The sequence below is a fragment of the Bombyx mandarina genome, chromosome 19, assembly GCF_030267445.1.
Source record: "Bombyx mandarina strain Sakado chromosome 19, ASM3026744v2".
Taxonomy (NCBI): domain Eukaryota; kingdom Metazoa; phylum Arthropoda; class Insecta; order Lepidoptera; family Bombycidae; genus Bombyx; species Bombyx mandarina.
In genome coordinates this window covers 5,159,065-5,176,435 of record NC_143225.1, presented here as the reverse complement: position 1 = coordinate 5,176,435, position 17,371 = coordinate 5,159,065, and the positions used below count along the sequence as shown (strand labels likewise).

Below are 17,371 nucleotides of genomic sequence, written 5' to 3'. Positions count from 1 at the left end.
TATTTAAAATACACGACTTCTTTGCGGAAAAATCAATTTACTTCAAAAATCAATTTGTAATAAGTAATTAAAATGACATAAACCAGTCCATACGAGCTATTTTAAATTCCACATACGAACACTAATTCACTGGAAGCGTTGTTTAAATGAACCTAAGCCGATGTCCTGTAGCCCGTGCAAATAATGACGTGCTGACTTGCAATAAAGAGTCGGTTAAACAAATATCCCGGCTCGCCCATCCGTAATTAAGAGCCCACGCTACTGACCCTTCCGATACTATTCCACTCATGCTAATTTAACTAGGAAGATTTGTTTTGTAAAACGACAAGAATGTTAACACACGAAAGGTTTCATAGAATAAATAGCTTCCATGTAAATTTTTGTTTAAACTATAATCCATTCTGATATCCATGTTAAATATTGTAAATGTGAAAGTGTGTTTGTTTGTCCTTCTGTCATTGCGAAACGAAGCAAAATTTTAACATGATTTTTGAAAAGTGACATTATTAGGTCAGGAGAGTGACACAGGCTACCTTGAAACTGAAGAAACATCTCATTTCCACGGGAAACTACACTAACAGTTTTTGTTTGACAAAATGGCCGAAGCCGGGGAAGGTAAATAAAAGTAAACTTATAATAATAATATAACTCTTTATGTAACACTACATGTACAGAGTAAGCATATAAAACAAATAATAGACGGTGACATAAATTGGCAGCCTTATCGCTGAAAGCGATCTCTTCCAGGTAGCCTTGAGGGAAGAGGAATAAGCAAGCTAGCATGGACGGTGCTATATTTTAATAAACTTACCTACATAAAAATATATACTTATATACACATGTGAAAAATTAATACCATATCAGATAGACTTATATACGATTAAACACAAATAAATACTAAAAATATGCAAGTAAATACAAAATAAGTAGCAACTTATACAGTTATAATAGTTATATCGTAGGAGCCATACTATTGTGCAAGGTAGTGCGATTTTAATCTGGACTTGGAAATTTCCGGTGAGGAAGATTGTTTGACACTTAAGGGTAGTACATTCCATAAACACTTATTTGTGGGTTAAAAAATGCGTTTTGCCTTTCATCAGCATGGTGGCATGGCGTATGAAAAACCCGCACGTAGGCACGACCAACCTACTTCGTAGCTGTCTCGCGTTCCGATCTAAAAGTTGGTTCCAAAGAGTCCATCCATAGCCGTTCTACAATGCACTCGAGTCCACGAACTTAAGTTTCGAGATTGATGACAACGGTAACGATTCACATCAGATGGATTCATACGTCTATAAAGCAATAAAACGTTTTTGGTAACTTCCTCTTAAAAATCACTTTAAATTAAATTTAGTTCAGGGTACGACAATTTTGATCTAACTTAAAATCGAACGCCCCCAACAAAGACCCCTAAAAAGGCGTTAGCGTCTTTCCTTCAAGTACAACAATAGACTTTATCACATATAACATAAATATAAATTTTGTTGGTTATAAATGTAAGGCCCCAACACTAGATGGGCCTTTGGTCTAGCTTAATCAAATCTCTGCTTGATATTTTACATTTTTTTAATGCGTAGTGTGTGGACGAACTCACAGCTCACCTGGTGTTAAGTGGTTACTGTAGCCCCTACACATCGACAACGTAAATGCGCCGCCCACCTTGAGATATAAGTTCTAAGGTCTCAGTATAGTTACAACGTCTGCCCTGCCCTTCAAAGCGAAACGCATTACTGCTTCACGGCAGAAATGGGCGGGGTGGTGGTACCTACCCGTGCGGTCTCAAGAGATCCTACCACCAGTAAAATTTTTACTACTACTAAGTTTCTCGCGGGTCTTTTCAGTGGGTTGCGATTCCGATTTGGTGGTGCAGACTCAGCAAAGCACTGCTTTTGCTAGGGCTAGTGTTAGCAAATTCTTTCAGATTGAGCACGTTAGCTCACTGAAGCGAAGTTGAAGACCCTTTGTTACGAGGTATCGGGAATGGAATATTTCCATTGTTCCTGTCATATTAAAATCTTTTTAATTGAAAACTCCTTGGTTTTAAAAATCGAATACCATTTATTTATTTAAAAAAAGATTCTCGGTCTTGTCACGAGGTTTTGTCAAACTTGTTTAGTCGTTGAGAAAATGGAATTGACTCGAGAAAATTCAAGAGCGATGATTTATTATGACTTTCGAAGTGGTTTAACATAAAAACAGTGTGTTGACCGGATGATTTCTGCATTTGGTGATGAAGCCCCATCCAAAACCACAATTTATCGCTGGTTTGCTGAGTTTCAACGTGGACGTGTCAAGCTCAGTGATGATCCCCGTCAAGGTCGTCCAAAAACTGCAGTCACCCAAGAAAACGTTGATGCTGTGCGTAAGCTGATTGAGGAAGATCGACATGTGACATACCGCGAAATTCAGGCAACATTAGACATTGGCATGAGTCAAATACAAATAATCTTGCATGAACAATTAGGTGTAAAAAAGTTGTTTTCCCGATGGATACCGCATTCGCTCTGTGAAGAGCAAAAAGCGGCTCGCGTTACTTGGTGCGTCAGAACTCTCGAAAGATTCCACGCAGGATCCTCAAATGCTGTATACAACATTGTATCAGGTGACGAATCCTGGATATACGCGTACGAACCCGAAACAAAAAACCAGTCACGAGTTTGGGTGTTCGAAAATGAGTTAAAGCCAACAAAAATTGTTCGTTCACGGAGTGTTGCAAAAAAAATGGTGGCCACGTTTGTCTCCAAAACCGACCATGCTACGACTATTCCTCTTGAGGGACAAAGAACGGTTAATGCAGAATGGTATGCTAGAATTTGTTTGCCACAGGTCGTTTCTGAACTCCGTAAAGAGAACTGCAACCGCCGCATCATCCTCCATCACGACAATGCGAGTTCTCACACCGCGCACAGAACAAAAGAGTTTTTAGAGTAAGAAAACATAGAATTATTAGACCATCCGCCGTACAGCCCCGACCTAAGCCCTAATGATTTCTATACTTTCCCTAAAATAAAGAATAAATTGCGTGGACAGAGATTTTCATCACCTGAAGAAGCTGTGGACGCCTACAAAACGGCCATTTTGGAGACCCCAACTTCCGAATGGAATGGTTGCTTCAACGATTGGTTCCATCGTATGGAAAAATGTGTCAAATTTCGTGGAGAATACTTCGAAAAGCAATAAATACATTCTTAAATAGTAATGTTGTGTCACTTCGTTAATTCCCGAAATTTTCAGTGCCGCCTAGGTAGTAGCGAATAAGTAGAGAAAATACTTCACATGAATTACGTGAATTGAAAATATTAAGTTATTGCTGTTAGCGCTATCTAAGCAGTATATTATTATATACTTGTGTGATTTATAATTCAAATTATATCGAAAACAATGAATAAAGATTTATAATTAAGTAAAAATAAAGGCCACTCTTAGATTTATTATAAGAAATGCGTTTATTTACTTCCTTTGCCCTTTGTATATTTAATGACAAATTATATTAATAAGTAATAATCAGTGGCCCGTCAGTGATAATTCGCTATACATATATCGCATATATAATTTTAGCTGTGTTAATTACAATATATATTATCGAGGAATACCATAGAAGGGGTTACATTCTAGAACAAGAGGGTAGGACGAAACATCACTTGAAATATGCTGTCGATCAATGCAGCAATTCCAAATAGTAGAGATAATCTGTACTCCTGTAGCATATGGCATCAAGTGGTGCTGATGGTGGTGAACAAGGATAAGAAGACATCATTTCAATTAATTCCTAGAGCACTCCCTTTGGAACATGCAGTACAAAATAAAGTGAGTACTTAAGACTCTCCCATGCCAAAAGGTTTATTCCATTTGAAATGGTATGGATCAACTATCATGCCCCTGGGGTTGATAATGTTTACGTGTGACGGTAACCAGTTGTCATCAGATAAGCTTATTCCGTGTGCTATTTCTGGCAAAAATGGAACAACTATTTTGTAAAAGTTTGAAACAGTTACAAACTAAATTAGCATATTGTGAAATAACTTGCTTAGAATCCCGCCAACGGAACTCCGTCGAGTTTCGTATCAGTCCACGACTTGTTAGATCTAACTCGTTTTCCACAATAAAAATTGGCGCACATCTAAACTCCCGTATCTCGGTCACGGACCTTAACGAATAGGAGATTAAGCACGTCCGTTTTGTGTCCCTTTGCCGTCATCACGAATTACGGAATCTGCTCTAGGGCACCGGTACTTGTTGAATAATTCTTCCGCTTAACAATTCTTATGTAAGTTTTATTTAGATTTTGATGAACTATCGACCTACAGAGATTTAGGTCTCTGCAATAGGTCAGGTTTATTCAATTTTAAAGTAAAAAAAAAAGGCCTTGTTGCCAACTGCTGATGATTTTACGACTGTCTTTTCCAAACGTTAAACAAAGTACTGTGACGCGCGCTAGTACCGTGCTTAGTCGGTCGCGCGTTTACCGGACCAGTTGGCAGGAAATTTCAAAATTTAAATTCCAAAATCGAACAACGTCTATAATTAATGTCAAAAATCTATTGACAGACAAATAATTGTTATTTAAGTTGGACAAAACTAGATTATCTATACTAATATTATAAAGAGGAAAGATTTGTTTGTTTGTTTGTTTCGAATAGGCTCCGAAACTACTGGACCGATTTGAAAAATTCTTTTTCCATTAGAAGCCGACATTGTCCCTGATGAACGCTACTTTTTTTTATTTATTTTTTATTTTTAATTTTTTGGTTTCATGTGTGTTTTAATGTTTCCGAAGCGAAGCGAGGGCGGGTCGCTAGTTTTGATATAAATAGGTGAAATAAATGTGCTTAATGTTAAAAAATTCATCGACTCTATTACTAAATGGTAGGTTTGGTTTGACGGTCAATCCAACCAAATGTCAGGCGATTATTATTGGTAGTCCCCGTTTGTTGGGACGATTAGATTTTAGCTCACTCCCACCCGTAACTTATAATGGAGCAATTATACCTTTGAGCCCATCAGTCAAAAACCTTGGACTGTATATGGATTCTAGACTTGATTGGGCGGTACAGGTGTTGAATGTTAGTCGGAAGGTTACTGGATCTCTGCGTGCCCTTTATCGCTTCAAGAACTTTCTCCCTTTCAAGATAAAGTTGATGCTTGTTCAAGCTTTAATCCTGCCCATAATTGACTATGGAGATGTATGCTATCTTGACCTGAATGCAGACCTTTTGAACAAACTCGACCGCCTTCTCAACAACTGCATTCGTTTCATTTTTAATCTTCGCAAGTATGACCACGTGTCTACTTACCGTTCCGAAATAAATTTTCTTCCTATACGCGAGCGCCGCAATCTACATGCTCTTACTGCGCTTCATTCTATACTAACATGCCCAACTCCTCCCTCCTATCTGACTCAGTACTTTAAATATTTACATTCTTCGCACGATAAGGACTTGCGTTCCTCTAATAATTTACTCCTTCACTGTCCCACGCACAACTCTAGTTTGGTCCGTTCGTCTTTCGTAGTTCAATCTGTTCAACTTTGGAATTCACTTCCTCTTAATGTTAGGATGATCACTGATCGCCTAACTTTCAAAATAAAGGTACGCCAACTTTTTCTGGAGAAACTTAAAAACTTAACAATTTGACTTGCAATGTATGTTCTGTGCAATATACTATTTTCTTGTACTATATATATGTATATGTATATGTGGTTCTATTTCTTTGTTATATTTTTAAGTTGTGTCTAAGTGTGTATATGAATATGTATGTGAATATGTGAGAGAGATTATATATGGATATATGTGTAAATTTTATGTTATTATCATGATATAAAATTGTGTACGTTGTTTGTGTGATTATATATATATATATATATATACCGTGTATGTGTTTATATATTGTATAATGTAGTTTGGTTGTTTCACATTAAATTATGCACCTACCACAGGCTTCTCTACACCACCCTTGGTTGACTGGTAGAGAATGCCTCAGGCATTAAGTCCGCCATTGTACTTATGTGCATTAAGTTGAATAAATAAATAAATAAATAAATAAATAAATGTGAATAATTATATTTACAGCATGTTTTATCTACTTCGATCTTGCCTGAAGCAAATTCTCTTAGAAAAAAATTCGTACATAAACATCATATTGGTACAAGGATATCCGGTCAACGATGTCATAACAGTGGACTATAAGGTTTCTGCGAATCGAAGATACGGTTAAAATACTTTTAATATTAAATATCGCTTTTGCTATTAATTATATTAAATATTTCCTTAACAATTGAATACTTTATAATGTTTTTATAATCACGGAGAGCCAAGGTTGTATTTGAAGTACAATTTAGTTTGAATATTGCACCACTCCTGTAAAATGTAAAATCAAATAAAATATTAACATTAACAAGGTCCATCTTGATTGTCGACTTTGTTAAGTGATGTTTTATGATCACCTTTGTTTTAGCAAAAAGAAAAATAAACCTATTAATACTATTCTACAGGTCTTTGTTATGCATTTAAATAATAAAGATTTGCTCATTAAAATATCTAAACTAATACAAAAAGTTGCGACTTAATCATACAAACTAGATACATACACGTAGAACTTGGACTTTTTATCTAATTACCGTAACCGATGCGTTCTTCCACAGTGTATCGGCAAAGATTATTGACACATACTATTTAACAATGGAATCTGGAATGAACTCCCATCACTTCGTTTCCTTAGCTGATATGTTCTTCTGGAAGTGATTCGACATAATTCCTAAGCGGTAAGCCGATGCTTGTAGGCCGTAACTCGTCAGCTTTCGAAGGGAATAACACAGAGAAACAAAGCCAAAGATATTACTTTTCATATACTGGATAAGACAAAACACGATGAGTTTTACCTCTTATAGAACAGGATACTTACTGCGGGATTTTACCAGCCACATAACATGTTGATTTACTTTATGGGCGTCTGAGATGGGACTTATTTGCAATCCAGACAGTTTACTTGTTGTCCCGATACAGAGAGCGTTTGTTCTTTCTTGGCCGTAATCACTGTCGGTTTTCCCGAAACTTACACGCGTAGCTCTATTAACACACCATTGAATGTGTTTTACTGTTGTTGCTCCGTGATAATAGTATTACAGCGAAGGGTAGGTTCCTTTTTAATACGCTTTTATTAGCTTCAGACGTATGTATGTTAGTAGGTATGTAACGGAATCTTTGAACATGATTTTGACCACCTTCAAAACTTCGGGTTAACTCGAAATTTGTCATACTTATTAAGAACCGATGACAATTAAAATATATTAAAAAAAAGTTGAAAAAATTTAAATTGAACTAAAAAATGAAAAATAAATAATAGTTTAAAAAATCTAACAAAATATCTTATATCGAGCGATGACTGACTGATGATGACTGACTATGTCAGTCTCTAAAGGAATACGTACTTAACACACATTAACGAATGACTTCAACGGTGAAGGAATGACATCATATATAAAAGTAAAGCTGACAAAAATGTGTGGTGAGCTGGGGTAATTATTATAGATTGGAAGGGACAGGAGCGTTCATTGTTGCGGACTATGGGTGATACCTACATCCAGTAGTGGAAAGATAAAGGCTAATGATGATGACGATTGTAACGACGAATTGTAATTACTAGTGGTAGCGGCCATTGTAAGCTTGCATGGGTAGGTATTAGGTAAGCCTACAAAGGCAATAAAAATAAAGAAAACTATTGAGTCTTCAATCCCAGGACCTAAAGAAGGTTCGTCATTTATCTTGTGATTTCTCTGCGTTCCAGAGTTAAGTGCATTAGTGAGACTGCATCTATTGTGGACTCGTTTAAGTAATTATGTTACGATAAAGAATGCACGGCAACTATATTTTTAGATTATTTTTTTGATTCGTTGCTTTTTTTGTTAGACTAGAAGATTGGACGAGTTCATATTCCAGATTTTACGTGGTCACCATTTTTCGAACATTAGATGTCGCCATATTGAGATGTTAGTTATAGATACCAAAGTGGTTAAGCCTCCTAAGACTTCTCTTTCTTATTATTCTCTAACTCCATTTAGTGGGCTATTGCCATGTTTCCAGCTGTAATTCGATTTGACATACATTTTTACTGCCTTACTTTAGTATGATGTCAACTTTCCTTGAGAAAAATGGGCCTAGGATTCGGATTTACACACAAAGTTAAATGGATAAGAGGGCATATTACTTCTACGGAAGGATAATGGGAAAGTTGTAGTCAAACTACAGTCGGTAGCCGAAGTTAATATTAGATCCCATAATGCAAGAGTATTTATAAATAGTGTACACGTATTACGAGGTAAATGAATTTTAATATGTTGTGATTTTTGTTTTATAATATACGTAAAGAGAATAATGATAAGCTCATCCGTTTGGATAAATAGAAGGTCTTTTGTGGCATAGATCTAAAGCCGTGATCACAATAACGACGCCGAACAGTGAAGCTCGGCAGATTGCGAAAATTGTCTTGGGGGAATGAATGAATTTAATCAGAACAAGACACGAGGCGAGGGAAATTAGTATCCGACATCCCCTCGGAGCGGGTGGCAGTAGATATCGGAGCAAGGAACACAAAAATTCACTATTGAAAGAAGCCCAATATTTTTTAGATTTTTATAATGTTAATGACCTATGTTTAGCCCGTTTGTTTTATACCAAAAATATTCTAAATTAAGAGTTTTCATTCTTGTATCTCTTATACTAAGAGTAAACTCCGTCTTGATGGGAAACCCAATATTCGCTCATGGAGGAGAAACATATCAATGGCAATACGAGAGAATAGCCCTGTCACATTTTCTTTAATATTTTTAATAATGATAAATCAGTAAGAGCCTACGGATGATCTAACTGAGAGATCATCGAATCTCATGAATACAAAAACCGAATAGAAGTTGGATCCCACGTTGAGAAATCCAAAGTTCAATAGCATTGCAAAACCTTTCAAATATATGTTTAATACATGCAAAGTTTCGTGCAGATTTAAAGAAAATTTCTTGTAAGATACGCCCTAGAACTAATAACGTGAAGCATATTCTTCAGATTTCTTTTTAATTTCACTATCTGAAGTAGTTGAAGAAGTAGCATTGCTAAACCTTTCAGACATGGGCGCACAGCTTCGTGCAAAATTAATTAGGTAGTTCTTCAGTATACTTGTGATCATGGTGTATGCAATAGCGCCAAAATATTGTGAACTCACAAAGACTAAGCGTCGTGGGAAGAATGAGTTAAATAAGTATATATGATGGTGGATTTGTAATAGTGTATAAAATGTCTGCGAAAGTTTGGAACAATTCAAGAAAATACTTTAAGGCGGGTAGTGATTTTTCTATGCTCCTGTTATTGCCTATGTAAGCGTAGGCCCGCAGTAAGCATCAACTAGAACTAGTCCATAGCTTAATGCGATTTGTCATTGAAAGGAATTGAAAGGAATGAAAAATAAATTTCCAGTTTCACAAGGACAGGTGGACGAGAAAAGGCTCAGCCAGAAGGGGCGGAATTTGCTAACAGCTACCCGAGCGCCTCCAAGGGAGACCTAACAACTCAAGAGTAGCTGTTTCGAATAAAAGCGAATGAATCTACTACCGGATCGGAATCGCGACCCGCTGGGAAGATCTGGCGAGAAACTCAGCGGGCTGATGCTTAAGATAGGTTGCACGTCGAACTCTTTGCCGAGTTCGAAGAGTACGGTTACCGTGGTATCTACTCCTAGTATTAGAACTGAAGGCGTCTAATGCAAGGGTTATTGGATCTGACGGATCCGTAAGGAAGTGAAGTATATCACCTTATTTGTTCAATTTTATTGCAACGACTTAAAGCACGCCGAGTTTTCTTAAATTTAACCATCACTCAAGTAAATTAAGGGTTTTAGTTAGTACGTTAATAAATCAACGTTTACAAAGCATTCTGCAGGACCATTACGGGCATGATATTACCTAACCAATTGAGGTAGCATCAATAACTGTACCGAACAAAGTAACAATGGATACCCATAGTAATTAATATATATCATGTCGTACTCGGGCTCTGGAATATTCCGAATTGTTACTAGTAATGGTGATATATAAGAGAGAGAAGGCTGAAAATTTATTATTATTAGATGGATATATTATATGTGCCAAATTTATTAATATTCATAATTCTAGTACCGTATCATACCATACAGCCTAATCTTTTATATTCGCTTTCATAAAAAATGATAATATGGAGTGAAATGAAATGAAGTTTATAAATTTGGAACATTATTCAATTGGCATGAAATCAAATGAAATGAGATTGGATGATAAGGGATGAAATATAATCTCAATAAAATAGTGGTTATTCACTGAGACTTTTTCAGGGGACTTTTTGGAGGATCCCGAGAAGCTACGTCCAGCGGGTTTGTTTAATTTTCCTACATTTGTGCACTTTCACAGATATTAAAAAGTTAATAAACCATCGTTATTACACATTTAAACCTGAAGAAACACTAAATAGACAAAGTAAAACAAATCACACAACTTCACACCTCGCGTTCCCGCCAAAATGTTGTCTTGTCAAATCGAGAAGAATTATTTTCAATAGAATATGCTGCTTAACAAAATCGCTAAAAAAATTAAAAAGCAAACGACAAAAAAACTATATCATTATTCATATAATGAAATAGTTTATAGTAAATGTATGTCTTGATTTTAAATTAACATATTTATAGGCAAGATTATCCATAATAGAGTTGTTAAGACTCAGTTTACTCTATTCCAGGATACTCGTGTACATAACTCCAGCATAGTTCATTAACATCATAACCATAGTGGCTTCGAACTATCCGGCCAAGCCTTTTGTGATAAATGTCTTCATAGCTTGTTTGCAAAATTTAAGGAAGAACAATAGGTATCTATCTATGTTTAGGCAAGAGACTTGTTCGATACATTTACCAATTAATTACCAAAAATACCGAAACGACTGGTGACTTCGTGAAAGCAATAATTTGTGATATGTTTGTTTTATTCTGTGTTAATAATAAAGCAAAAGTTAAACATTTTACGAAATTTCATTAAGAAATGTTTCAATCAGCCAATTATATTATTCGCCCAAGTGAAAAATAATTTAAAATATTTCAAAAGGTCAGCGACCCAAATAAACCCAAATTGTATTTTGGAACTTCAGAAATTCACTCCTGTGGTGTAGAATTGATTATTTACATGTCAAATTTTACTATACATCATTAAAATTTGCCTACTAATGGTTATGTACGTACAATGAGGGCAATCGGGCTTACCTTGCCCGAAGTTGAGCGCGTAGTTCACGACCGATCGCGTTGGCGAAATAGTATTGTGACCCTCAATCCCACCTTGGGGTCTTAGGATCTTAGATAAACAAACATTTCGTCAGCATTTGAATAGTGTTTTAACTACTGTCTCTTTTTTATAAAAACTATTTCTAAGCGTTTGAAGTTTCCTTTAACAAATAACGTAATGAAACATAAATTTAAAAGTAATCAGTAAACACGCGAATTTGAACCGTAATATGTATGTCTACGACTCGCAGAGAACAAAGCAAATATTATGTGTTATGTTATGGGTTAATATGTTAGACTCGTTTTCATTTTTTTTTTTTTTTTTTTATTGCCTTTGTAGGTAGACGAACATACGGCCCACCTGATGGTGAGTGGTTACCGTCGCCCATGGACTTCAGCAATGCCAGGGGCTGAGCCAAGCCGCTGCCTACCGCTTAATACTCTAAATATTTTAATAATTTGAAATAATCTGATATTATTTTAAATAATTTGAAATGAACTCCCTTAGAAAATCACAATACAGGTACGATAGTTAATTAGTAACACTGATTATTCATTTAAATCGATAGCATTATATCTGATAGTTACGAAACTCGTTTAAATACTCGAAGATTTCGCTCTTTGATCACATCACTCAATATTCTAAGTTTAGAATATTCTTAATATTGAATAGACTATAAGCAGATTAATCATAATAAACTGCTAATGAAAAAAAAAACCGTCACTTAAAAGATGGTGCTTAGCGTCATTGAACTCTGAAGAATACACAAATGTAATAGATGTTGATGCAATAATTCGATTAAAACAATAATTTCGTACATATTTCAAAACGAATGCATTGAATAATTGGGACTGAAATAATAAACAGATGATTGTTTAAAATTACTGAAAAGGTGCGCAGCTAAAGTGACAGTTTCTATATTATAATAAACTTACACCGGTGCCGCGGTGTCACACAAGTTCCTCCGTCTTATTAGTTTGTTTGTGCTAGAGAATATGTTTGTTTGCCCAGTGATATCATATTGCTTTCGGTCCGTCGATGTTATTACAGTTGCGAAACTGGAATTAGCAACGGTAAATACGTGAATATGCATGAAATACGAATGTTTAACAACGTATTATGTTTGGAGATATTTGCATTTTTGGCCTACAATCATCGGGGGTAGGATGCTCAAATTCCACTGCCTATTCGCCACCTATTTGATTAGCTTTACGTGTGTTAAAAAAAACGAGATAAATGATGTGACTAATGGCTGTTAATACTGTAGCGTGGATAGGCCTTCCACAAGATGGATTAAGGTTTGCGAGCATCCGCTGGATGCAAGCAGTGCAGGACTTATCTTTGTGGCTGAGGCTTGGGAGAGGCCTATGCCCTGCAGTGGACGTCTGTGGGCTGATAAAAAAAAATTCTAGCATCCTTCCGTTTCTTTTTTGTTACTCTTTTTTCTATAGCGAAGTAAGCATGTTCCATTCCAAGGATATCGCAAATGCGGCCTACTATCAGCTCGTCTACTGAAAAATAGCAATTAAAGAGGTGAAAAGTCTAAAGAGATGTTTGATTACAGTTTGTAGCGAGAAGCACAATTAGTTAATACTACTGCTACTGCCTTGACGCTTTAAGAGCGACCCAAGCTGGGTCTTGGCCTCTGATAACAAGAGGTGCGGTTCCTTGACGTCGTTCGTAGAATGGATCGGGAAAGCTCACTCAAAATAGGTGTACTTGGGACAAACTAATGGTCGATAACCAGACGAACGCCCCAAGTACCGTTGGAAAGACCAGATGAAGGAAGAGCTGCTTTAATTCCAAGTTACCCAGTGGTAGGAAACAATAAAACGTTTTAATGGTTCTATGAAATTTAATCATTTAAGAAGAAAATTTAAGTAGAATTAAATAAAGAAACTGTAATTCTTTAGAAATTTAAATCGAAGACAGGTTTGAGTTTCGCAATTTTTTCACCGAATTATGTTAATCAAAGCGCACTGAAATAATTAAATTAGGGCGTACGTCCCTTAGCCAACGTTAGTTAATTATCCGAACAAAAACAGTTTCACTGTAAAAAATTGCGCCAAGTCCACGTTTATAAAACTCATCTCAATAACATTTGCACTTTACAAAAAAAAGAAGACTTCAATAGCTTTCATTCTCTACAAAAATATGTGAAATACAAAAAAATACCAAGAAACCGTCATAAAGATGAAAAAAAAAAAAAAATTGTTGAAAATTTAAAAATAAAAAAATAAAAATTTTATCGTACTTGGCGCGCGTCATTGAGTACCCCAAATTTTTCAGGATAAATGAACATCCTTTCAATGTTTAGAAATTTATAAGTAGGTCAACCTATGAAATGCATAAATGTAATTAATGAATTATTATTTCATAATAAGTTTTACAAAAGTTAAGTAAAATCAACATCTCATACGTATGTTATTTGAATTTTTTTCATTTCCCACTCATCTTTTATGATTTGAACTAAACACCCTCTCGTGTTCGCTTATACAAATACAAGCTACTTACGAGTCGATACGTATGTATACGTTGGCTTCAAAACATTTGAAAAAATTCTCAAAGATGTTTTTCAAAGGGTAGAAAAGAATAATAAAGTTTCAGCTGAATCTAAAGGGGTCGAACGCAAAAGTGGTCGATTTGGCATATAATAGCCCATAGGTATATAGTGAGAGCTGTTGAAAATTACCGTAGTTCTGTCTCAATTTCTCATAAAACGCTAACAAGAGCGAAAAAGACAACCTGGGTAACTTTTTCAGCTTTCACTGTATATTAAAGCAAAATGGTTTTTTTCTCGGGTTGAAATTCTTCCGAAAAATTTTGGGGTACTCAATGACGCGCGCCAAGTACGATAAAAGTTTAATTTTTTTATTTTTAAATTTTCAACAATTTTTTTTTTTTTTTCATCTTTATGACGGTTTCTTGGTATTTTTTTGTATTTCACATATTTTTGTAGAGAATGAAAGCTATTGAAGTCTTCTTTTTTTTGTAAAGTGCAAATGTTATTGAGATGAGTTTTATAAACGTGGACTTGGCGCAATTTTTTACAGTGAAACTGTTTTTGTTCGGATTTCATATCTTTTTGTTAAGTATTATTTTTTGCTCATTTATTACTTAATAAAGATAAATTATAAATAGTCACTCAGCTTAAAAGCTAATGAAACGCTCAATTAATTAGTGTTTTAATGTTAGGTGCCCGACTGGCATGAGACTCTCGGGTTGTCAGTTCCGGTATCGACCGGGGACGCGTGTATTCCGCTTCAAAGTCTGGCGCGCACTAATTGGGGGTGCGAATGATGCAACAGATGCGCGGGCGCGGGTAGCGCGGGATGGGTCGTCGCGGCACGGACCTGAGTCACATTCTCTTTGGCTGCTGTTGCCCCGCGAAACGGAACGTTGCGTTACATACTCCCCCTCCAAGTTGGGAACGCGTCCCGAGTCCAACTTGGGACTGTTAGTCTGAAGAAGCGGCCTTCCTCTCTGCCTCTTTGGCATAATTGGATCCGTACTTGAATTTGACGGAGAGTGGGTTAAATCCGCGGTGTCATACTTGCCGATGACATTGTTTGACAAGTCTGCTATGAAGTACGTTGTAGGACTAACTATTTTTACTACGCGATACGGGCCATCCCGTCGTGGCATGAACTTACGTGTTACACCCCTAGACGCATAAGCAAGCCATAACGAAGGAAATACTCTTCCAGTAGGACTGGGGAGCAAGCCACGGCGGTGGCATCAACAAGTGCGTAGAGTTCTACCCATCTTGTAGCTACATCCTCTACCAGGAGTACCCATCGCTCCCCCTGCTCTCCTTCTGGCAGTGGCCCGAACAAATCGATTGCGAGAACCTCTCCTCGCTGTTGAAGCACAGGAGTGAGCCTATACGGCGGTACCGATATAGGCGGATGATCACCGGTATCAATGTGGTGCTCGGCGTAAAGGGTTGGGGCTCCCCCCACCCTAAAGATGTCTCCATTCTGCTGCAATAAATGTGATAGCTGCTGCCGTTCATCGGAGCCAAGCATAGAACCCTTATCATCACGCAGGAAGTCAGCAGTAGAAGCAAACATGCATGGCTTAGGGCACTCATATTCAATTGGATAGGTAACCCGTTTTCCCGAAAAATGCCAAGTGGATGAAGCAAAGTCAAGCACAATACCTGCCGCCACCAAAAAATCCATGCCAAGCAAAGTTTCATTATTTTGAGCATCTGGAAAAACAGTAAATTCAAGGGTTACTGACCTTTCGGGACTTATCCTTACTTCTAGAGTAGTGAGCAAAACTCGGCGGATGCGCGCGGAACCGTCTGCAAGCCTCACCCGACGCCTGGTTTCCTCACACGGATGGTTATGCTTTAACAGCAATTCATAAAGCAACGCACCGGCAACGCTACTCTTAGCTCCCGTATCCAACAAAGCATTACCTCGTATACCTAAAATTTGAACACTTAAAATTGGTCTTAACCTAACCTGGTGCTCAGTAGAGTTACTCTGGGCAACACTTTTCACATTAGAATTAATCGTCGAAAAATGTCCGACGTTTTCCATGGTCACCCTATTTTCGTTCATCATGGTCACCCTATCGCGGCCACTTGGTACCTCGGAATAACTATGTTTTGGTTCGGTACCACTCGAGTAACGCATCAGGGGCCTATTCCTAGAACTAATATTATTGTTTATATTATGATTAAGTCTAGAATAATTTTGAAGTCTAACCTTGTTATCAGTACCGAAAAAGCGCGGAGGAAGAATCGCCTTAAAATCGGTAGGATAATAATTATTTTCATTATATATTATTATCATATCATATGTATGCTGCGAAGTCGAAGCACCGGCGGGAACTTCGCCTACGGTACTACCCGATGAACGTGGCGTCGCTCGCTGAGGATGATGAATAAATTCAGGCGGACTGGTCTCGTAGATGGAGTCCTCGATATGGCGCGTTTTCTTTAATAACGTGTCGTATGAAGTTATTTCGTCTCTTCTTAATCTTTTACGAACACGACGGTGTAGAAGGCCGTAAAGCATATCAATTTGAACTTTCTCACTAAGGTCACCAGGTGGGAGTCGAGCTAGTAGGGCTCGTGCTCTGGCAACGAAGATCTCCGTCTTCTCTCTTTGTCCTTGCGACATTTTGAAGAGCTCTAAGTAGACTCGATGGGGCGGTCTGCAATCACCGAAAGCGCTTCGTAACGATGATAAAGCGTCGTCCCAGGAAGTGATGCTAGCTTTAACGCCTTGCCACCACACGGCTGCATTTCCGGTTAGTAACATCGAGAGTCCTCGTAACGCGATGGCGTGTCCTACGTCAGCACAATCTTTGTATGATTCGACCGCGTCAAGGAAACCGTCGAGTGAGTCGCCGGGCGCTCCGCTGAACCGCGCCGTGCATGACGCGAAGTTCCCAGAATGGTGAGCGGGCGTCGAGGAAGGCGGCGATGTCGGCTCCGACGTCGGTGTTGCTGATGATTCGAGTTGAGTTTTATGCTCAAAAACTCGGTCGAGTAGGCGTTCGAATGCTGCCATTTGACTTTCTTGTAATGACGCCATGTTGTTTGCGGTAAATGTTGGCGTCGGTCCCGCGGTTGAACCAATTTCTTCTTCAACGTCTTGAAAATCGGATTGACGCCGTGACTGACGACGAGTACGTGTCGTAATTACGTAGATTCACTCCGAAATACTAGTTAAAGGGCCCGCGCTTGGGCTGCCAGTTTAATGTTAGGTGCCCGACTGGCATGAGACTCTCGGGTTGTCAGTTCCGGTATCGACCGGGGACGCGTGTATTCCGCTTCAAAGTCTGGCGCGCACTAATTGGGGGTGCGAATGATGCAACAGATGCGCGGGCGCGGGTAGCGCTGGGTGGGTCGTCGCGGCACGGACCTGAGTCACATTCCCTTTGGCTGCTGTTGCCCCGCGAAACGGAACGCTGCGTTACAGTGTAATAATAATCAACATCAACTTTTACAAATTTAAACCGAATTAAATTTTGTTTCAAATGTGAAGGGTAGATGACGCTGTTCTTAATTATTTCAGAATTTAAAATTAAAATCTGAAAGCCTTGAAACATCAATCCGCATAA

General features: G+C 37.7%; 2 protein-coding genes across 8 annotated transcripts in view; both read right to left on the bottom strand.

Annotated features, from left to right (window-relative positions):
* Positions 1 to 17,371, bottom strand: part of Ih (hyperpolarization activated cyclic nucleotide gated potassium channel Ih) — a 265,759-nt gene that overhangs the window by 194,732 nt on the left and 53,656 nt on the right. The window lies entirely within an intron of this gene.
* Positions 14,192 to 16,074, bottom strand: LOC149500822 (uncharacterized). Its single transcript, XM_089735079.1, has 2 exons — positions 15,536 to 16,074; positions 14,192 to 15,273 (listed from the first exon to the last, which is right to left on the bottom strand). The coding sequence occupies exons 1-2, from the start codon at positions 15,934 to 15,936 to the stop codon at positions 15,072 to 15,074; spliced, it is 603 nt and encodes a 200-aa protein (XP_089591205.1). The 5' UTR covers positions 15,937 to 16,074; the 3' UTR covers positions 14,192 to 15,071.

Excerpts from the sequence above, each read along its gene's own strand:
- LOC149500822 (XM_089735079.1), bottom strand. The coding sequence starts at position 15,936 with ATGCGTTACTCGAGTGGTACCGAACCAAAACATAGTTATTCCGAGGTA. Across the intron at positions 15,274-15,535 it reads GTAAGGATAAGTCCCGAAAG|CAGAATGGAGACATCTTTAG; the intron begins GTCAGTAACCCT and ends CATTTATTGCAG.